The 22,914-nt window shown below is 47.9% G+C and overlaps 1 protein-coding gene and 1 long non-coding RNA gene across 2 annotated transcripts in view; both read left to right on the top strand.

The window, feature by feature from the left end:
• SLX9 (SLX9 ribosome biogenesis factor) overlaps window positions 1–8,560 on the top strand; it is a 52,054-nt gene extending 43,494 nt beyond the window's left edge. Inside the window, exons 4-6 of the mRNA XM_064160401.1 lie at window positions 974–1,127; window positions 4,709–4,777; window positions 7,895–8,560. Of these exons, the coding sequence (XP_064016471.1) occupies window positions 974–1,127; window positions 4,709–4,777; window positions 7,895–8,021 (350 nt within the window). The 3' untranslated portion in view covers window positions 8,022–8,560. The remainder of the gene's footprint in view (window positions 1–973; window positions 1,128–4,708; window positions 4,778–7,894) is intronic.
• A 1,902-nt stretch (window positions 8,561–10,462) lies between these two features.
• On the top strand, window positions 10,463–14,290 carry LOC135184531 (uncharacterized). The gene is made up of 2 exons (XR_010306086.1): window positions 10,463–10,662; window positions 12,834–14,290. It is a non-coding gene; the product is annotated as an uncharacterized LOC135184531 (long non-coding RNA).
• The last annotated feature ends 8,624 nt before the right edge of the window (window positions 14,291–22,914 follow it).

Raw genomic sequence — 22,914 nt, 5'->3', positions numbered from 1 at the left:
CCTTTAGCAGCCGAGTCTCGTTGAGAGGTGTCCCTGACCATGGTAGCGAGGTTGGAGTAGATGATCCCTAAAATGGCTTACTACCTAAGCCATTCTGTGATGCTGAGACAGGTTGGGTCCTCTTGGAGCTCAGCTGGAGGCTTGTGGCAGTGCTGGGATTTTGTGGGCTGTCCTGGAGAACATCTTCTGGGGGGCCTATTCTGGGGCCAGCTGGCTCTTTGATGCTTTATACCTGTTTCTGTGCCAGAGAGCCCTGAGGACTGAGGCAGAAACCTGCAGCATTCAATGCCCACTGCCCATGGCCGATAAGGGAGACCACTATAACATTTGTAGAGCCTTGCTCAGAGCTGCTGCAGGGAAACTGGTAAACACATGGTCTTGAGGAAGAGCCAGCTGCCTCTCTGTCTGCTGCAGTGCATTTCTAAGGGTGCAGTTTATTCCACATCTGTCTGGTTGAGCTCCACTTGAGTCATGAAGGTGAGACCTTGACTTGCTTGAAACTAAGTAAACATCTGAAATGAAGTTCATCTCTTTTGCCTGTGCTAGGAGACCACTGTTTTGACCCAACAGCAAAGCAGAGATGGGGCTGTGACTGTTTAACACCACATATGGAGCTGACTGTATTTGGTTGGTCTCTTCTTTCTGTCTTCTAGTTCCAAGCATGGGCACCGTTTTTTTCCACCCCCCAAGAATTTTGTGCTGTGCTGCTGTGAACAATGAGCAATCTCACACACTATAGTCAGACAAAATCAGTCTGAGGATTTCACCTCCCACTGCAAATATCAGTAAAGATGTGTATAGTTACAAGAGAACACAGTAACTCTGCTACATTATATTCAGTCTTTCCCTGGTTTAAATCACTTCTGGCCTGTTGTTCCTGTGGATGGTGAAGCAACCTATGACTTTCTTAGCTCACAGGTCATCTTATGCAAACAGTTCTCCTTCCTGCAGTAACATCTTGTTTCTCATTCAGAAATAGAAAGTGTGAAGCTAGCCAAGCAGAAGCAAAAAGCTGAAGCAAAGCGTAAAGCAACACCTGTAGTGGGAGACATGCAGCCATTGATGGAAGCCTTACCTGAGCTCTCTGGCCTGACCACAGGTGGCAGAAGCAGGAAGCTGCCCAAGAGGTACGTGCCACTTAGGGATAAGTTCTGTATTTTCCTTCTTCCTGTGGGGTGAAATGCCCTTCAGCTCAGCTGGTAGTTGCAGGCAATGCAAGTTTGATGCCAGTGGTCAGAAAAGCAAGAGGATATGGCTGTACACTTCCTTTGGTCTTAACTCCTTTCTGGTGATCTGCTGCAAGCTGCTTCAAGTCAGAACAGTGAACAAAATGTTCCTTCCAGATACTGCAGTCACTCTTCTGTAGTATACTTCATGACAGAGGGAGACTGGCACACATGGAAGTGTTTGGTGGTCTTGCACATATCTCTGGCCTGACATTCTTGAGGAAGATCTATCAACTCCCTCTGTCTCCAAACCTGGACCTCCAGCAGGAGTGTGGCAGCCCTTCTTCTGGAAGCCTGAGCTCACACTCTGACTTCTTCACTTCAGCTGTGAGGCCAAAGCCCAGTGGAGCTCTGGCACAGAAGCCCAGCCCTGGCATCATCTGCAGTTAGAGGTGGGAGCTTGGCATTGACTGATGTCACCCAGATTGCTTGTGACATGCCAACTGAAAACCAGTTGATACTGGCGTGGAGGTACTACAGTGCTCTTCTTGCCCTTGCTGGCTTGTGGCTTCCTGGGATGCATGTAAGGATGCCTGTGCATTAAGTGTTTGAAATAATCAGGGGAGGCTTTTATAGGATTTGAATTATTACATAAATGAAGGGTAATACTCTGGTGATTTGTCAGCAGTATTAATAAAATATTAGATTCTCCAGGAATTTGATCTCCTGATGGGTAAGAGAGCATTACAGGGAGGGTTCTATTCTGTTTTATAATGAATGAAGTGTAATGAAACAGGGCAACTAACATGGACCCTATGAGCAGGCTGTGTGCTGATGGCTTTGGTGGGGGAAATTGAGGCAGCAGCCTTTCAAACTTGCTAGACAAGCAGGGCAGAGTTATTGAGTGGAACTGAAAAGCCTCCAGAAGCACCAAGCCCTTTAAAATAGTGGGATGGCTGAAGGCAAAAGTGGGCTTGCACAGCCTTCTTGATCTGCTGCAGAGAAAACTGTCCCAGGAGGCACAAGCCTGTGAGGCATGTGATCTGGTACAGCCTGGGATGTACTCTAGATAGGCTTTCCTTTAAGCATCATCACCCTCTGCAGAGCTGCCCTGTCTTCAGAGTTACTGCCACGGCAGCTTGGTGGCACACTTGGCAAGCTCCTGCTCTGTAGGCTGCCAAACAGTCTGAGGAGGGATTTGTCTGTGCTTCTATAAGCGACTGAGGTCAGCTGGGACAAGAAATTGTTCCTGTGCTGAGCAGTTAATGAACATGAATAGAGCAGAGATGCTTCCTGTTCCTTCTGTGTCTGTAGTACACGGTTCCACTGTGTCTTGCAGTACCAGTGGATGCAGCAGTGTGACAGGAGCTGCACAAACCCCTGTGGCTGTTTGTCTGCTGTTCCTGATTGCCATTCATGAGCTCCCAGGCCTGTTGTGTAATGCCAGCAGTGCCAGGGGTGACCTTGAGAGGGACTGAAGTGTATAGAGCAGCGTGCAGGCATTGATCTGCCTGGCTGCTGTTTGCTGCACAGGCTCTGCGCTGTGAAGGCTGGCTGATAGAACGTTCACCATGTTTGGATTTGTCTGAGTGAGCAGGGGGCTGTGACCTAAGGAACACTGTGCTGCATTGAAGGTAAATCAGAGGTGATTTGGGCAACGATGAAAGCAGCCTTCAGCAACTTAGGTCCTCCGGGATCACCCATGAGGGAGAGTAAAATGGACAGGAAATGGAGCAGGAGCTGATGGAGTAATGAAAGATGATGAAAGTGAGTGGGGTGAAGGAATAGGTGGCAGAGGAGGAGGTGGAAAGGAAGAATGGAGAGGAAAAAAATGCAGAGTAAAAAGGATGGAAGTTAACAAGTGAAGAGGATGTCACTAACATTGTCAGCAAGAGACCAGATCCTACTATTTTGAAGAGACAGAGGCTGTCATATTTCCTAACCTTGAGAAAGTTGAAGGGCTTTGTGGCAGATTAGATAGAGGAGGCCCTGGCTCTCAGCACCCACAAGTAAAGAAAGATTCCTGCTTAAGCTCTCCTCCAACAGAGGAGTGGGAGGCAAACTCTCTTCCCCTCTTGAGCTTGTGTGCTGGGGCTTGGCCCCAGGGTGAAATCAGAGAGATATTGCTCTGTGCAGGCAGAGCCTGTTGCCCACTCACTTCTCCTGTTTGTATCTGCATGATCCTTAAGAACAGAAGGTTCTTCTCGTTTTGTTAGTATCCAGTTCTGCCAGCACCTTCTCTTGAGCACTTCAAATTGCTGCATTTTCCACGTGTCCCTTGCTTGGGTTTAGCATTTGTCTTTGTGGTAAATCTATGCTGCTGCTTGGCACTGGGCACCACGTTCTTGCAGCTTCCTGTGCAGGATGCAATTACACCTCTAATCTCTTTGACCTTTGCCCAGGAATAAGAAATGGGTGCAGAGAGTGCAGATCTATGCCTGCAGCTGTGCCTTTGCTACACGTAGTGCACCATTCTATGTTCTCACGAGTCCATTTTCCTTCAGTGTTATGGGTTCTCAAAATCTGTGTTTGGTGGCAAAAGCTGTCGTGCGTTCTCTTTAAATAACCTATTTGCAACTGACTTAGAGCATAGAGTCTTTGATGAGGATGTGTGTCCACAGGGAGAAAAGAACAGTGGCATTCTTTATGTCAAAATGTAAGCAATTCCTTATACTTCAGTGGTCCCACTGCAGCATCCAAAGCAGAGCTGGCAGTGCCCTTTTCTTGCTGAGTAATTGTGACACTGTAATTGATGTCTGCTCATGCTGGGGCTCTGCAGTGTTAGCAAGGAACATGACATGTGCAGAGGTGACACATGCCTGCTGGGGAGGGGAAGTTTGATGGGATTGTTAAGCAACAGTATCACTTTGACCTGCAGGTTAATGATAAGCAGAAAGTGATCTGGACATGGACAGCTAATGACCAGGTTTAGAACTAGCATTTGGCCTTCCACTACTTAAAAGAGGCCTGTAAGAAAGATGGGAGCAGTCTTTTTAGCAGGGCCTGTTGTAGCAGGATGAGGGGTTTTAAAATAAAAGAGGGCAGATTCAAACAGATAATAAGGGAACAAAGATATGGAAGTGGTGAAACAGTGGTACAGGTTGCCCAGAGAAGTGGTAGATGCCCCACCCCTGGAAACATTCCAGGCTGGGTTAGAACAGTGCTCCGATCAACCTGAGGTAGTTGAAGGTGTCCCTGCTCAATGCAGAGGGATTGGACAAGATGACCTTTAAAGAATCCTTCCAAGCCATTTTTTGATTCTATAAACTAAGTGAACTGATTTTTCTGCAGTACATTTATTTGTCCATTCGATCCTGATTCCTAAACTGTCAGTCTGTGGCAAAAGTAATTTGCATCTTCATTACTGTCTGGCTAGGGACATAATTGCTTTTCAGGACACTTTCCACACAGGACAATTACCTATCCTTTCTGGGAAGGCAGATTCAGAATACCTGGACTCTTTCCATCTCCACAGCAATTGCTAAATTACTGCTTCTCTGTAACAGTCATTCACACACTTGCTTTGTTTCTTCTCTCCACAGCCAGGTGAAAGCAAAGGCAGAACCAGCAGACTTCTGTCTGATGAAACAAGCTCAGAAACACCGGCTCTTGTAAGTACCCAGTTACTAGAGCGCCTGTTCTGTTCCCTGATGAACATTACTGAATGTTTGAGACTGGAAGGCACCTCGGGGGGCCATCTGATCCAACTTCCCTGTTGAGCAGAGGTTAAACTGGTTGCCCAGGATGATGCCTACAGAGTTTTTTAGTATCTCCCAGGATGTATATCATACAGCCTCTCTAGGCAATCAGTTCTGGTGTTTCAGGCTTGCATCCCTGGCTGCATCTGGTTCATTGCAATCCCAAGCACAAATACAGGCTGGGCTGTGACTGGCTGGAGAGCAGCCCTGAGGAGAGGGACTTGGGGATGCTGGTGGATGAGAATCTCAACATGAGCCAGCAGTGTGCACTTGCCGCCCAGAGGGCCAACCAGGTCCTGGGCTGCATCAGAAGTGTGGCCAGCAGGTCAAGGGAGGTGATTCTCTGCTCTGGTGAGACTCCCCTCTGGTGAGACCCCACCTGGAGTACTGCATGCAGTTCTGGAGCCCCCATTGCAAGAAGGATGTGGACGTGCTGAAGTATGTCCAAAGAAGGTCCACTGGGATGATCAGAGAGCTGGAGCACCTCTCCCATGAGGACAGACTGAAAGAGTTGGGGCTGTTCACACTGGAGAAGAGGCTCTGAGGTGACCTCATTGTGGCCTTTCAGTGTCTGAAGGGGGCCTACAAAAAAGCTGGGGAGTGACTTTTCAGGATATCAGGGAGTGACAGGACTAGGGGGAATGGAGCAAAGCTGGAGATGGGTAGGTTCAGACTGGATGTGAGAAGGAAGTTCTTGAGCATGAGAGTGGTGAGAGCCTGGAATGGGTTGCCCAGGGAGATGATTGAGGCCCCATCCTTGGAGGTGTTTAAAGCCAGGCTGTATGGGGCTCTAACCAGCCTGCTCTAGGGTAGGGTGTCCCTGCCCATTGCAGGGGGTTTGGAACTAGATGATCCTTGTGGTCCTTTCCGACCTGACTGATTCTATGATACGTGAAGTCCCTAGAAGAGGGCCTAGAAAGGTGGCAGCTTTAATTTTCCCTTTACATACTGCAGGATGTTTCTGTCTTAGTCCTTGTCAAACTTGGTCAGTTCTAGATGAATTCAGTCTACTTCCACTTCTGTCTCATGTAAAATGTAAGCAAAGAAACTGCACTTGCTCCTTTAAGAATTTACCTTGCCCATATTGTTGAAAAGAAAGTGGTGGCTTGGGCCTTCTGTGTATGGTCTATGGAGTTCCAGGACAAACCCACACCAACTGTTATCTTGTCTTTCTGGCCACAGTTCTTATTTCCAGCTGTACCAAGTGAGTATGTCTGCACTGCATCCCTCTGTGTGTCATGGACAACCTGGTTATGAGCCAGGTGGCCTGTCGCTTGTCTTAGCTTGCTGAGTTGAAGCTGCAACATGACACCAGGCCCATGTAGCTCTAGCTAATACCCTTCAGGAAAGCCAAGCCTGCTGTGGTTGTGTGGATGGAACTCTGTAGCATTAGAATCCAGAGCTGTTCTGTTAGAACATCCTTAGGGTGCTGACGTAACATCCCATACATCACTTACAAGGACTACAGTCCATTGGCATCTGCCAACCCTTTTCTTGTAAAAGGAAGCACTAAATGCTTTTGAATAATTCCTGAACTTGGTCTGGCAACTCCTTATGCCTTTGTAAAATTGCTTGGATATTTTATACTGCATGAGGAACTTAGTTTCCCCACAGCACAGCTCTCCTGGGTCTAGATACTGTGTTCTGGCAGTGTTTGTTTTCTGTGATCCCTGTTTCTAGGATTTCTCTCAGTTCTGGGCCATTCCATTTCTAACTGAGGCTGAGGAGAACAGGCTACAATTCCCAATACTGCTTTTCAGCCTCAAACTGGCCAGCATTGATGCTGGGATGCCCTTCTTACTTAGTTCTGCCTTTCTGAATGAGTCCCTTCTTGGCTCATTGCAGAAGCCAAGTCATGGCTTTGAGTACCACCACTACATGTCTTGTGCTAGAACTCATAGATGAAGGACACTGCTTGAGGATGGACTTGTTTACAGGTCTAAATCTGAGTAGTCAACTCCAGCACAATGTTCTTTATCAGCAAGCCAGTGACCTCCATGTGTGCCCCTCTTCTCCTCTGCACAAAACTGGCAGATGCAGCAAAGATCCTCTCTGGCACATACCCTACCACTGGGACTGGGACTGGGAAGGCTGTGCTTCTTAGGAGGGAATAGTTTGGAAGAAGGTCTTGAGGTTTATTTTCCAAGATGTTATTTAGGATGGTAGGTTTTCTAAGCCTCACCTTGTTGCCCCAACTGGCACAACCCGAGCTTCAAGTTTGGCTTCCCTGTCTGTGCCTCTGTCAGGGGCAGGGCTGAAGGGAAAGGCTGTTCAAGGGAGGGAGCTAGATGCATGCTGCAGGCTGAAGAGCACTCTGCTAATCCACAGCATCTACAGAGAATGTGGAGATTTGTGTCTGTGTGGGCTGTGGAGGGCCTGGCATTTTGTCTGAGGGAGGTGAGGAGGCCACCTTGGATGTTGCTTACCTGAAAACCCATGGGACTTTTTTGTTTGGTTTTATTTTTTTCACATTCCTGCTCTCTTCTTATTCTTCCTTGCTATTTAAGACAAGACCATTTCCACAGTAACCAGCTGTGACCAAGCGTGCAGAGGTAATTCTGTCATACTTCTCCTATGGTGTCTAACTAGTGTTGCACGTAGGATTACCAGGCCTCCATGTTGAGCAATAAAGAGTCAGTTGATGAGCTCTTGGAAGCAGAATCTGCTTTTGTGCTTGTGCAGTCTGGAGTAGTTTTAATTCTTAGTGATTTACTAGATACTCAGAGTCTCTTGTTCCTGATTTACTAGGGAAAAGCTCTTAAAAAAAAACATTTCTAAGTGATGCTGGACACTAACATGATTGTTTTGTCTCTATGGCATGAGATCAAGTCTCTGGCTTCTATGAAGCTGGCAGCAATTTGAGCTGTGCCCTTGGGTAAATTAGGTTTTATTTCTTGTACTGTTTCTTTTTGAAGTTTACACTGAGGATCATTCTGTCTGTACCGAAACACACTATGAGTTCTGTTCTTAGCCACTTAGTCCTTTCTGCATGAGGCATTTAGCATCTGTATGTTGTTTTATTTCTCTTAGGGAGGAAGAAGTGGCTCGGTTTCATGAGGTCATCACCAATCCTACTTACAGAGCCAACCCCCTTATGGCCATCAGTGAGCATCTCTCCAAGAGGCTGAGGCAGGAGGAAGAAGGCAACCCTCTCTAAGGTGTGATGAGCTGAGACCAAATGTCCACGCTGGAGCTGGTGTGAGGGCTCCAGACTGCAAAGGAGCACATCACTAACATGACCTGTCAGCCATTTTGGCCCTTGGAAGCAGTTCAGCAAATTATTAAACCCAACAGTCCTGTTTTCTCTCCGCAGGAATAGTGCAGTTCTCTCCTGACAGTGGCAGCTGCTCCTTGGCAAGCAGCCTGCAGAGAGCAGAGTGTTCTGCAAGATCTTTGTGCTGACATTAAGCTCTCTGTGAAGTGTCTTGACACTTCTTCTCTTCTTGTGAGCAGGCACAATTTAGGAGATTTAAGAAATGGTGCCAGTGGCAGTGTATCTGTTTTCTGTCATTTCCCTCACTTTTCTGACAACTCTGTGAAGAGATTTACTCCTGCTCTGCTGAGATGGTTCAAGACCCCAGGCACTGGAGACCAGAGACTATTGTAGATCTGTGTAAGGACCCAAATGCAGCTGTTCTGAGACACTGGTTTTAAGTCAGAAATTTAGCTTTGCAATAAATGCACTTTCGCACAGCACTGGGTTTGTCTGGTTCTTGTTTTTGTAAATACTAATTGAAACATGGCCTTATTCCCATCAGTAGGTAAGTGGCTTAATTGTGTACAGTGGAGCAGTGGACTGATGTGGCATGCAACAGAAGCCATGTGAAACCATTGCAGGACACATCCAAGCCATAGAAATGGCACCCTGAAAATGGGCGCTTTATGTAGGTGCTGCTGATCTCTTTTGGCCTATGTTGTATTCCCTGCTTGGCCTGCTCTAGAGGAAGCATTGCAAAAACGTGTCCTGGCTACAGTCTGTGATCTTCAGCCAGTCACTTGTGTGCTTGGGTTTGGGAGTCACTGCAGCAGGGGCAGACCTTTCCTTCTGCCAAACACCAGTTTTCAAAACACTCCAGTGGGGCCAAATGAAGGCAGAATGCTTTGCTGTTTTGGTGTGATCTCCAGTGGCACCCCAGGATGTCAATGCTGTCTTTGAAACATACAAAAAAAAATTCTGATGCTTCTTCACCTTGGAAAACCAGGTTGCCTTTTTCAAGTCAGCTTTGAGGAGCATCTGATACCTTTAAAGAAGACATTCACTCTGAATCTGAGACAGAGCACAGAGGCTGCAGCCAGCTCTCGCCCAAGTCGATGCTTAAAACCAGCTGCTCTGGGAGCGGTAGGCACCTTGAGCATACCATGCTCCACTAATAATGTTGCTTTTTTTCCTCCCTCTAGTCTGGCACTGTTGAACAAAGGCAGTTTTTTCTAATGCCTGCCTCTTAGCACTGGCAGTGCAGACACTGTTGGTGATGCTGCTTGTGGTGTTAGAGGAATGTCATCTGTCACCTCTTTGCCTCCAGGGCCTGGCACAACAGTTGCTGGCAGAGGCCACAGACTTCCTGGCTATGTCCCATTCTCTCTACTCTTTGCTCTCAGGCTGGTATAGGCCCATCAGGGCTCTCCTCTCCCCTGACACTGCTGTGCCAGTGCTGGGAGGTGAATGCTGCTGTGCTGTTCATCAGCATGGTCTAGGAAGCAGAGGGCTGTGATGAGGTCAGACAGCTTGAAATATCTCCCCACTTCCTGGTTGGTTCCTCCTTGCTCTCTTAGCAGTATCTGACTGTGTTTCTTTTAGGTCGTGTTGGGTCTTGAGCTTTCAGCACCAGCCCTAGCTGCAGCCAAGTTTTTGCAGGTTTTATGAAGGCTGGGCACCTCACTGGAGAGCTGGGCTTTGGATGGAGCTGTACACTGGTGGCACCTCCTGCTCATGGCCTGCAGCTGCTCTTGCTGCTTGTGGCTTCCAGCAGCCCAAGGTATGACTAAGACTTGGACTAAGCTAAGGTTTTTGGGGTGTATTTTTTCTGTAACCTTACTGTTACCCTTTTACTCCATCATATAGCTAGCTGCCTCCTGAGAAAGGTGCCAGGCTTGTGTTTGGGTGGAATGATGAGGAAAGTGAAGACATTCAAGTACAAAGGAGGATGAAGATTAGTGCTCTTGTTAGTGAACAGGGCACTCAAGGATGGAGATGTGTATCTGGAGTGCAGCAAGGGCAGAAGGCAGCTTGGCTGGCACCGTTGGAGGACTCCTATTGCTTGTCTTCTGCACTTTGCAGAAGCTTTAAGCTGCAGCCTCATTATCCAGCAAGCGAAGGAGGAGTGGCTGACCATGCAGAGGTGTTGAGCTGTGTGACGCTACCTCCCTGCACAGCCTCCCTGTTCACGCTTCTCTTTACCTTGGATGGGTCAGCACAGACACTTGGCTGCGTGTCTAGCTCTTAGCCCACTGTTTGAAAATGTTGGTCTCCTGGGTATTCAGCAGCAGTTAAGCATGTGACTGTTTGAAACTACAGTTCACAGCCTGTTGCTACAGGCATCTCCTGCCCCCGCCATCCTAGCAGTTGAGCAAGGGATTTAAAATCTGCCAGGAAACAGGCGTCTGAGACACAGAGTCGCCTTTGCAGTTGGCATGTTTTCAGGATGATAAAAGCTTCCATGCCAAACTTTTTTTATCTTTTTTTCTTTTTTTTTTGGATAGCAGAGTGGGAAAATGTAGCTTCCAAGCTGTAAGAAGTAGCTGTGCCAGAGGAGAGGGCAGGGGCCCGACCCAGCAGCTCTAGAGGAAGCAAGCAGCAGGTAAGCAATGGATGCAGCGCGAAATAAGGACTGAAAAAAAAATCAGGGCTACTTTTCACAGCTGTTTTCTTGTTGGTGATTTTGCCTTCAAAGGCTGTTCACAGGACCGTGTCTGAAAGCAGAAGCCTGGGTATCCTGTCCATCTGGTGGTACCAGCAGATATTTTCTGCTACACACAAAGCACTCAAAGCAGTGGGTGGAAAGGGATTCTCTATTGCCAGCAGCTCACAAGTAGTGCCTCTGGTCCGCAGGTTGTAGAAGTTTTGGGGTTTTTTTGTTATAACAGCTCTTATGCTCCTCACTGTTTTGGGTAATAGCCTTGTTGCTGCTGGAGCAGGAGTTACATCAGGCTAGTGGTATGTCTCAGAAAAGGCATGGTGAGTCACACAAACCTGGCCCTGACTCTTGTCTAACCCAAAGTAGTGGCGAGTATGTAGACTTCTTTCTTCTTCCTATCCTTTCTGGCTTGTCTGCCCTGGAAGTTTTCCTTACAGACCTTGGTGCAAGTGAGTGCCTCTATCATTCTCACATAGAGGGAATGTGTTGTGTAGAGAGTACTCAACAGTTTGGTTGAAGCTATGAGCTGTGCTGGCCCCATAACTTTCTTTTTTCCCTAGAGCTATGCATTTGTGATGGCTTTTGACAGCATAAACCCTGCCAGGTCCAGCACCAAGGCATATGCTAGCAGGTACTGGTGGGGTGAAGCTGGATGCCTCTGAGACTGTCAAGGAAAGTCCGTGGCAGCAGCCCCTGGGGCATGCCCCAGTCTGGTGTAACTCCAACCTTTGACTACACTTTTCATCCAGTACTTAGGACTGTCACTGGTGAGGAGCAGTGGGAATGTTGGGAGCATTTGGTCTCTGTTGCAGTATGTTTGCTCTTCTGTCCAGGTCATGCCCAGGGCTGGCTTCCTTCCTGTGCATAGGGTTGCTCAGTCTGGAAAAAAGAAAGCTTTGGGAAGACCTTACTGTGGCCTTTTATTACTTAAAGGGCCTTACAGGAAAGATAGGGAGGGACTTTTTACAGGGCATGTAACAATGGAATGAAGGGTAATGGTTTTAAACTGAAAGAGAGTAGATTTAAATGAGATGTAAGGAAGAAGTTCTTAACTGTGAGAGTTCTGAGACACTGGAACAGGTTGCCCGTAGAGGTTGTGGATGTTCCTTCTGTAGAATTGTGCAAGGCCAGACTGGACAGGGCTTTGAGTTACCTGGTCTAGTGGAAGATGTCCCTGCCCATGGCAGAGGGTTGGGGTAAGTGATCTTTAAGGTCCCTTCCAACCCAAACCATTCTGTGGTTCTATCTCTTCATCATAGGCACATGATCACTGGAGCACATTGTCTTGAACCTCTGACAAATCATTTGGGGGTGCATTTGTAGGTTCCATTCTGGGAGTGAGGAGTTGTGTCCCAGCTCACAAAAAAAAGAACTGAACTCTTCATCCTCCTTAACCTCACGCATCACCAGGATGGGCTGTGAGCAGGGGCAGCTGCTCAGTGAGCTGAGTCACACCCAGCCCACAGGAGTAGCTATCTGTGACCCCGCTGGCTCTGACTCAGCCTGGCCAGAGCTTTCATTGCTGCAGCCTGGGTCCTGGTCACCTCCCTGTGACCTGGAGCGCCTCTCTGGCTCCACTATGTACGAATCAGCTTCCTGAGGAGCACAGTGACTTGTAGAAATGGAAATCCTGGGGCTCAAGGAAGTCAGATTTTTCTTTTGAATAGCAAGTAGCACTGAACTTCCTTCCTTTATCCCTGCCCTATGTGCTCTGCCAGGGGCAGCTTTTTGGGGATATGATTTTGGTGCTCAGCTTGAACTGCTTCAGACAACACGCTCCCTCCAGCCAAGAAGATGATTCTTAACAGTCCTACTGCAGAGACCATAGCTGCCCCAGTGCCCAGGAAGCTCCAGAAGGTTCAAGCTACAGTGAATCCTGCTTCTTCTGGCCTAGATGAGCCAGGACAGAACAAAATGTGGCTGGCAGTTAAGAGCCCTGGTACTTGTAACCTTCTGCAACTCCTTGCTTCTGCAAGTGCAGTGAGCTCTTTCCCTGCATGGGATGATTTCTCCTATGGAAGGGGGCTTCCCCAGCCAAGCCTTGCATTTATTTCCCTGTACCTTACAAAGCTGCTTGCATGTTTGTACCTGCTCCTTTTGTCCTTTATCTACAGCACTGGTGCAGCTGAAACCAACCCAAGGTGATTTCCTGCAGATGTAGCAGGAGCAGCCACAGGGAACCTGAAGAAATGCAACAGCATGCAAATGTGAGCTGCCTGATGGTTTTGGAAGCAGATGAGCTTGGCACCACTAAACCCTCCCACATGTTGCTCCAGAGAGGGGTGAGACAATTCACCTGCTACAGCCTTTGTCTCTGAGCACAAAGCCACGTGTCCCTACCCTGAAACTTGGGTCTCACTGTAGCCTTTTTGGGGCAGCCTTTGTCTATTGCTTTCACTGCCCTTGGTAGCTGTCCTGTCAGGATGTGTTGTCATCTTGCTGTATCCTGGCCTTTTCCACAGTGCTCAAGGTCTGAGTCACCCTTACCCACAGTCACTCCATCGGAGCCCTTTCTCTGAACATGCAATCCTACTCATGCTCTTCACATCCTGACCTTTCACCACTTACTAATCCCAGGAGGTCTCTACCTCTTATCCCATGGCAGCTCAGTTTCTTTAAGAGCTTTTGGGCATTCTTTAAGTGCTTAAGAGCATTGCCACATGCCATTTGGAAATCCACATAAAGCCTGATTAATTGTATCACCCTCATCTCCATACTTACCGTTTCACTGCAAGGGAAAATCACACTCTGCAGTGCTAACTCTTCCCAACATGGCAATTATCTGGGCATCTGCTGATTCTGCTCTGAACTGTGGCTTGCTTCAGTGTGGGGCATTAAACCTGGCTTTATGCTTTCACTTTGATGAGCAATTTAATCCTGTTTGGCCATTTTCCCTGTGAAAGGTGGCACTGCCTCCTGGGAGCTGCAGAGCTGCAATCCAGGGTGGAAGCAGCACTGAGGTGGGGTGGCATCTGGGGACCTGGCCTGGAACACCAACAGCTTGGCCATAGGGCAGAGGAAAATACTTGAACTGCAAATCCTGACTTCTCTGGTTTCTTGAAGCTGTTGGGATGTCTCACATGTGGTGGTGAAAGGAGAGCATGTGAACAGTGCTGAGCAGGCCACTGGTTCTGCTGCTTATCAGTCGTCTGGGCTGGGCTTCTCACTCAGAGTGTGTGAAAAAGCAGTACCTTCATCCACAGCAAAAAAAAGAAAAAGGGTTGCAGTTGCTAAGCGTGAAATTATGTAACAAAGTTAGACTTGTGGTAAAAAAGCTAAATATTTAAGGGTGATAAGATACACAGATAGGACAAAAATTCGTTACATGCTAAAGGAAGCGTTTCCAAAACGACACAAAAATAAATGGTTGCTGTCAGTTCCCTGAGGACAGTCCCCTGGTGCCTGAGCAGCCAGAGTCATAGTGTACAGTTTTGTGGTTTCTCTCCACCCAGTCTAGATGCCTCACTGGGTGCAGAAGCTCCAGCAAACCAAACTGGAACCAGCATCAAGAGCTATGTTGCTGATGGAGCTCTGTTGGCTCAGCAGCAGGGTGGAGATTTTTGTGGTGGCTTTTTGCTTAACCAAGTCAATTGTTTCCTTACGCAGAAGTTGTTAAATAGTGCAAACAAAACACAGAGCCTTGGCAGGAGTGTCATTAAGATTTAGACCTTTGCATCCAAATGCTCTGGGATTTTCCAGATCGCTTGGTTTCAAGTAGGATGCATAAAATATAATCTAAGGGTTTCTCTCTGCTCTAACGATCGGTGTTAGATGCCAGACAGGCTGTGTTGGTGACCCTGTTTGAACTCAGTGTCATTGCTACTCCAACTGCTCCTATTTCCATACAGCTCTGCACGTATCTGCTTGGTGTGGTTCATCATCCCTGCATATGTGGAGAGCTCTAATTGTCCTAAATGCTATCAGAGCACCTGCTGTGCTGCCCCAGGGTGGTGAGGGTGAGTGGCTGCATTGGTGGCGTCTGGACCCTATGCTCAGTGTTCATAAAATGAGGATTTCTGTGAATTAATCCAGTGTGAGTTCTATTGGTGACTGAGTGAGCTGTGGCCCAAGAGGTAGGGAGTAAGATGTCAGCACGGCTGGTGGGAACCATAGCTGTGTTGTGGGGTCTCTGGTGGCATGGAAGGTTTTGCTGCCTGATGTAACACATGCTGCTTGGTGAACATATGGGATGTAGTTTGCCATGAAGGAAGCTGATGACACAAATGGTAGTTTGTGACACCTTTATTCGTGTGGTGCTCCCACGACAGTCTTCTTGGTTTGAGTGGCACAAGTAGAAGAGGAAGCTCAGGCAAAGAAATATCCCAAACAGGAAGCTGCTGGGAAAGGAACAAATGTCAGGGATAGGTAGTTGAAGGCAGATGCTAGGACATCCTCCTAGAAGGAGGAGATGGAGGAACAGATAACCATCTTAGTACACGCATTCCTTTGTTCCATGTCTGGCTAGCCTGGACAGAGAGCCAGCAAAAGGGGCCATGAGGACAGACTGTTCTTGTGGCTGAAAACCTGATCTGAATGCATTGTTTGTTCAGCTTCAGCAGGTACTGAGGGACAGAAGCCAACATGTGTGAGAGGGGAGACAAGAATGAGAACTGCTCCCAGCTCTCTGCTCTCCGTAGACCACTCAGAGCCCTGCTCCAAGATGAGGCTGTGGGGGCATCAGTGGCTCCAGCAGGTTGTGAGGACTGCATGCCCAGGCACTATTTGATGGGGCTGTGGGTGCATCAGTGGTGCCATGGCCTGGAGGCGCTGCCAGTGGCTTCTGGCTGGAAGCAGTGTTGGTACAGCAGGCCATGGGGATGTGACTGTGTTCACAGCCGTTTTGGAAACATTTAATCCAAGTGCATTTACAGCTCTCCTGGATGCATTTAATCACTGCTTATCACTGCCAAGGTTAATCTAAACATCTCCCACTCAGTAAAACAACTGTTGCCTGTCTCATGAGCCCGTTTGCTGGTGGTTTGGGAACAGGGGTGTATTACCATGGGAAGAGCACTTGCTCTTATTCCACCTGTCTTTTGATCCTTTATGTCAAGGTAGAGCTTGCATTGCTTTAGTGAGTCTTCTGTCCTCAATGCCTGATGTTGCTGGTGGGCTCAGGATACATTGGTGTTCAACCCAGATTGGTTGAACTAAGTGGGAAATGCCCCAGGGACCTGAAGCAAGCCCTGGGTGCTGTTGCTGATGGTGACCAACTTAAAAGAAGTGGCAAAGCAGCTCAAGCAATGCTTTTTCACAAATATTTCCAACCCCTCACAGAACATGCCTTGGAATTTTTGATCCAGTTATGTTGTTCTTGCACCTAATAACCCTTGCTGGATCTTACTTTGAATTTTTCCCTCCTTCCAATTCCCAACTTTGAATTTTTTTCTTCTTCTTTTTTTTCTTTTCACTCTTGGCAGAGATCCACAAAGGGTCAGCTTGGTCTGGGCCTTGAAGCTTAGTAATAAGAGCCAGCCTAAGGCTGCGTGACTGGGCTCTCCTGGCGCATCACTCTGTAACTATTTACACAGCATTTAATATGCCTCTGATTTTCTGTCCCACTCAGTCAGCCTTGGAAAAATCTTTCTGCAGTTCTTTTTGTTTGGCCTTGTCTTTACTTTCTTTACGTACCAGCAGCAAATGGTGCCATTGCACTGTGCACTCCTCTAGATCATTTATGACCGTGTTGAGGAGTGCAGTGGCCATTGCAGATCTCTGTGGGGCTCCCCAATGAAAGCTAACTGTTACCTATACCCTCCATTCCCTATCTTTGTAGCCAGTGGTTTACCTGCATAAAGACCTTCCTCCTTATTCTGATGTACCTGCTGGTGGGTTAACTGTGTTGAATGCCAGTAGACTTACAAGCAGCCTGTCAGTTGATCTTCCTTGCACACATGTACAGGCTTCCAATAGCTGTTTCCCCTGTGTTCCTGGGTTCCTCTGGGTCATCTTGTTTCCGCTCCTTAGCATGATTTCTGTAGCTTTACCTGCTGCAGGCATTGAGCTTGCACCAGAACTTTCCTAGATCCTCGTGATTTCAAAACTAGCCTTGTATTCATTGCCAAGAAGGTTGGTTCAAGACCTGCTTTGCAGTTAAACACTGCTGAGTTTCCCCCTAAGGGAGTCCTGCACTTTGGCTTCTGGTCCTGCCCGCCTGCCATGACCCATGTACGATGCTTTGCCATGGATAGCATTACACAACTCCATGCCCACAGCCCCTCAGCCAAAAGGTGCAAGCTTGGGCAGAGGGCAAGGGGGAACTGGAGCCAGCCTTTCCTCCACCCTCACCCTAGAAGGGGTCCCTGCCAGTGCAGTGAGGAGACAAGAGCATTGCTTCTTGTGTGAAGTTGTGTTGGCCCAGTGTCACCCTTTCAGCTCCTACGGATGGAGATCCCTGCCTCTGGGACCTGTCCCAACTGAGTGTGAGAGCCTCTCAGTCTTGGGATTGTCATGCTGCCAGGTCTCCCTTTGGATGATAGAAGGCAGAGCACACCAATTTTGCTATCAGCCAGCACCCAATTTGGGTGCTCAAAAGCATTTGTCAGTCTGGCATCACCGTCGTGCCTGCAGACACAGTGCAGGACATTGTGTAAGCAGAGGTATGTATCTCTGCTTCACTCAGAGCTCTGCACAAGCAGATTACTGTAAGTGGAGCTTCCAGACTATGTTGAATCATGTTCTGCCATCAGAAATTCATGTTATAGACAATCTACAAAGCAGTTCTATTGTGTACTGGTATCTGCACGTGTGTAAGAACAGTCACGTGTAAACAAGGCAGTGGGATACAGGCACAGGCATGTTGTGAAGTACAAGCCAGGTCTTGGCAACCACTTCAAGTTATACAACAAACAATTTGATATCTCAACTGCATGGAAACATCAGTAAGTGAGCTTGGGCTGTGGGGTGAGCATGCTGAATAATTGAGACAGTGATGATTTTGAGAGAGTTAAATTACGAGCTTTGTAGCGATCTCTGCTCACAAGTGCACGGCTGGTGCCAGTGTGGGGTGAAGGTGATCACTGCAGTGAGGAAGGATTTTGGAGCATGGCAGGCTCTGCACAGACGGGTGGGAAGGCAAAGAGATATGGAGGGTTCTCGAGGCCCCTGGCAGAACAGGTGGGACACGGTAGGGGTATAGGGTGTTGGGCAGTGCGTCCAAGATGCTCAGTGGGCATCTGCAGATCACAGAATTTCCCCCAGCTCTGTATCCTTTCTTAAAATGACTGCTATCAGCAAGCAGCTATATCCTGGAGGAGGTAACTATGCTTCCAGGTGTCCTCTGACATTATCCTTCCATAGGACAGCCAGCTTACCACTCTCTGCTAAGTCTTGGTTAAACATCCCCCTTCCTTCATTTTGCAGCATCACTTTGGAAGCAGGTTCGACAGGCTTGGCTGCTACTCCACTGAGGATCATATGGGCAGCAGCAGGGGAGAAACTACCAAGCTTGGATCTGCTTCCAGGATTTTCTGAGAATGTAGTTTCTGCTGGGTTGGTAGCACAGGATGCAGGAGGTATCCTGCAGTACATCCTCCCCATGTCCCTAAAGTGAGAGCAAGTACTATAAAAGAGGTATGAATGAGCTGGCATGCCAGGTGCAAGGTGTGGCTCCAGTGCAGTGCATGTGGGATGGAAGCTGCATTGCATGAGTTATGTGCCAGGATGGCAGGCCTAGCACACAGGGTTGGTTTTAGCACCTGCTCCAAAGGCTGTTGGGTTGCCAAAACATGAGTCCTTTAACTTGGACTCCACTCTCTACATCAGAGTTCATGGTGGGTCTGCTGCAGAAGATGCCAGGGTGTAACATGGAGGACGCATGCAGATGGAACTATTAAGAAGTAGTGGGCGGTTTCAGCAGGTGGTCAGATGTGGCAGCAAGGCAAGCTTACCAGACAGAATTTCCCTGGAATTACAGGCCATGCTTCTGGCCATTCCTGAAGTCTGTGGCTCTAGAAAGCCCACAGTCATCTCAGCTCTTGGAACCCTGCATCCTGCAGGCACCTCCAGTGCTGCACATGTCCTGGGGTGTGGGGACCCCAAGGAGTGAGGCCATCCTGCAAATCAAGCTGCTCCAGTTTGGAAAGCCATTTCAGAGTGTGGAAACTAAGGCTGGTTCTAGCTTGTGGTGTTTGGAACATGCACTTGCTTTTTGCAAAAAACAGCCTAGTATCTCAAATCTACCAGGACTTTGATGTTGTCATTGTTAAAAAGCTATTAATCTATTAAAATAAGTATATGGAAAACAAACCAGTCAAAAAAAAAAAAAAAAAAGAAAAAGAAAAAGAAACAAAGCCCCAAGAAAAATTAGGAATAAAAAGAGAAAAGTGTGATGTTTCACAAGCAACAGCAACTGTGTTACCATGATGCAGCTCATCAGGGCCAGTGCTGTCTAGGGAAGGAGGCCTTTTTGCCTTGCAGTTGGTCTGCAGCAGATTTGGACCAGCCATCAAGGAAAATAAGGAGCCTGGGGATGTGCCATGCCTCCCACCCTTGCCCCTGCACCATTTGCCCAATATGAGCCTTCACAGGGGCTCCAATGGTGACTTTCCCCAGCACAGGGCTGGAGCTGACAAAGCCCCTTCCTTGTCCCTTGGGCTCTGGAGGATGCAAAGGGGATGTCCTTGTGTATTTTCCTGGCTGTCCTGGGGGATACAGACAGCCTTGTGGAGAATAGCTGCCCCAGGGGCCAGCATCTCCCCTGCCTTTTCCAGCTGAGTGGCAGGAGCACTCTGCTAAGTGCTGTGATTTTCATTGTTGTCAGTGGTACCAGTCAAGGTAATTAATTCTCAGCATCATTCCCCTGCTTCTGCCCCATAGTGGTTTATCCAGCGTCCTGACTGGACACAACTGCTTTGGCCCTTGACACAGCAGTGAAATTGAGGAAGACAATTTTGTTCTTGCTAGCTTCACTGCTGATCCTTGAGGGGTGGGGGAAGAGAGTATTAGCTAGTGTTAAATTCCTGGAGCTGAAAATAAAATAGGGTAAGGCAACACAGACAGGCGTTCCAGAAAGAGAAGGCTTCACCAGCCAAAAGCTGCTCGCCCACGGGTGCTGCCACTCCCAAGCAGGGCAGAGGCGGAGGACTGTGAGGGTGGAAGTGTAAAAATAGATTGTTTCCAACATGGGCTTTCATACCAGTCCCCCTCACCCTCTCTGTGCATGGATCCTTGTCCTCCAGGAACAGAGAGGAAAGAAGCCACCTGTGAGTGGAGCAGTCACTCACTGCTGCATCTGGAGCCTGTGCTGGGCATTGAAGGGAGCATGATGGAACACAGTACTATGGGTGCCACCTCCCAGGTGCCTCAGAGAAATGGGTGAGAAAGCATATTGAGTTCTTAGCATGAGGTCTGAGTTACACTGAGGTGGTTGATGCAGCAGCACTGACCATTTTTGACTGATTGATTTCTACATGAGGCTCCTGGGATGTTGGGCAAACCTCCCTGCCAGATAGGGCCAGCTTCCTACAGGGGAAGACAAATGGGAGATACCAGAGCCTCATCCCACTGGAGGCTCTTCCCACCAGCATGTGTGTGGGTCAAAGCCTTAGAAAGGCACATGGTTTTCTTTAAATATCCCCTTTAAATACCTTTAAATGCCCCTTCCTTTTGGATCCTTATTAACTTTACTGAACACTTTTTTTTTTTCTGGTGGCCACTAAGCTGAGTGTCACCTGCAGGTGTGTGGGCAGCTGTAGGAGGATGGACATCAGCATTCTTCTTCAGAAACTTATGTCACAAGGCTTGGATAAGTGTAATTTGTACTGGATTAAAAACTGGCTGGCTGAGCCCAAAGAGTAGTGGTGAATGGAGTCAAATCTGAGTGGCACCATGTTACTAATTGTGTCCCCCAAGGTTCAGTTTCTCTTTAATATCTTTATTAATGGTCTGGATGAGGGGATTGAGTGCATCCTTAATGGCTGTGTCGATCTGCTAGAGCGTAGGGAAGCTTTGCAATGGGACCCAGACAGGTTAGACTGATGGACAAGGCTAATTGTATGAAGTTAAATTAGGCTAAGTGCCAGGTGCTGTACCTGGGTCACAACAACCCCATGGTAAGCTACAGACTTGGGGATGTGTGGTTGCAAAGCTGTGACTTGGAGAGGGACCTGGAGGTACTGGTTGATAGTTGACTGAACATGAGTCACCAGTGTTCCCAGGTGGCCAAGAAAGCCACCCTCACTACAGGAAGGATCCTGTCCAGAGAAGGGCAATGAGGCTCGTGAAGGGTCTGGAGCACATGACCTACAAGGAGCATCTGAGAGAGCTGGGGTTGTTCAGTCTGGAAAGAAGAGTCTGAGGGGAGATCTTATCACTCTCTACAACTACCTGAAGAGAGGTTTGAGTGAGGAGGTGGCCAGCCTCTTCTTGATGGCAAATGATGGGGCCAGAGGGGATGAATACAAGCTGGGCCAGAGGAGGTTAAGGCTGGATGTTAAGAAATATTTCTTCACTGAAAGAATTATCAAACACTGGAATAGTCTGCCCCGGGGTAGTGGTGGAATTGCCATTCCTGGTGCTTAGGGACATGGTTTAGTGTTGGACTGGATGATCTTTGAGGTCTCTTCCAATCAGATATATTCTGTGATTCCGTCTTCCAGATGGGACCCTGCAGACAAGGTCCCACCTCCATGCACCTGGTTTCAGTGTTGGCTGTTGCAGTTCTGGATGTTCCTCTCCTCCATGCAAAGGTTGGTGGTTCTGCTTTGTGTCTTGGTGTTGATGGCAGCCAGAGTTTTTGAGCTCTATCCATGGTCAAATTTTGTGTTGGTTGAGGACTCTGCTTCATTGGGAGGGCAGGCTGGGGAAAATTCTTCAGCTTTTCTTAGTACTTCTGGTACTTTCTGCATCCTCTCTCTGCTTTAACCCAATGCAGACAGTCCTGGGGCTGGTGTAACCCCACATGGCTCATTGCTCCCCTGGAGGAAGCCTCTTCTGAGGACATTTCCAGCATATATTCTGCATTTCATTGACTTTACTCTTATCACCAGAAATACCTAAGTGCAGAATAGCTTTGCTGCCTGGACATCCTGTAAGTGACCCGGGACATGAAAGCATGAGTTTGTGCTGGTGCAGCTGAATCTTCCCAGCTTGTCCTTTTGAGCATGGAGCTGATGATTTGCATATGGGTCCACCACTGCCCTGAGATGGGACTGAAGGTGTTTGCTGTTCCCCCTCTATGTGTGCTGAATGATGGCTTCTTTAGTAACTTGTTGTGTTCGTTCTGTAACCGTAAAAGGTCAGAAAGCTAACAAAGTAAGGAAGATTTCTGTATGGCCAGTTTATGTCTCTGACCAGCTGTGGGCAGGAATGAGGTTTTGGGACATGATGGTGTACTCTGAAGTACAGAGAAGAGAAGTGATATTAGGTTGCAGGCCTGAAAAATCACGCAAGCTGGGAAGAGCGAGGCCAGTGCTGTATCAGGCTGTGCCCTGCTGCATCCCATGGTCTGAGCTTGGTTAGAGACCTGCAGATGTGAAAACCAAACCCAAGTCATTACTCAGAAACCAGCTGCCCAAGCAGCTGCAAGCTTTCACTCTCAGCCTGCTGTCACAGGCAGATCATGTGATAGCCAGGTTTTAAAGCTTTTTGGATCTCCTGTTCTGCAAGAGGTTGAAGCCGTAATTTATACAACAAGCTCTGAGATACACATTCCAGAAGGACTGATGAATTTTTTCTGATGTTTGAGTGGAGATCACTCACTGCTTACTGGAAAACACTGTTTGGCCTTTTCATCATGATGCATGGGAGGCACTTAACATAGACTCGCATCTGAGATGATTTTAGAAACACACAGGCTCAGTCCTTGGGCCCTGATGGCTCCAAGGCCAGTCTCAAGTCCCTGAAGTATGAAGGACATGGGGACTTCTTTGTTTTAGTTTTCCTTCTTTTGAACCAGTGCTGGTATTTTTGCACCTCTGGACAAAAAAGTGACCCTGTTGAAAAAATAATATAAAGACGTTTGGCTCTAAAAGGTAAATGAAGTCAAAGGGAGAGAAGCTCCTCAGCAGCTTGAATGCTGCTGGCAATGATGAATGTCTTGGTGGGTCTCCAAGATGCCTCTGGGTGTCCTCAGGTACTGCTGCAAGCTAGGTATCACATGCATGTTACACAGGGGCCCTGTTAGACTGTTTAAAAAGTCCTTTTCCACATTCTAAAAGCACTTTAGTGACTTAAAACTCTCTTTTGTCTTCTGCT

The sequence above is a fragment of the Pogoniulus pusillus genome, chromosome 2 (assembly GCF_015220805.1).
Source record: "Pogoniulus pusillus isolate bPogPus1 chromosome 2, bPogPus1.pri, whole genome shotgun sequence".
Classification (NCBI taxonomy): domain Eukaryota; kingdom Metazoa; phylum Chordata; class Aves; order Piciformes; family Lybiidae; genus Pogoniulus; species Pogoniulus pusillus.
The sequence above is the reverse complement of the archived record's forward strand: the minus strand, read 5'-3'. Positions and strand labels throughout refer to the sequence as shown.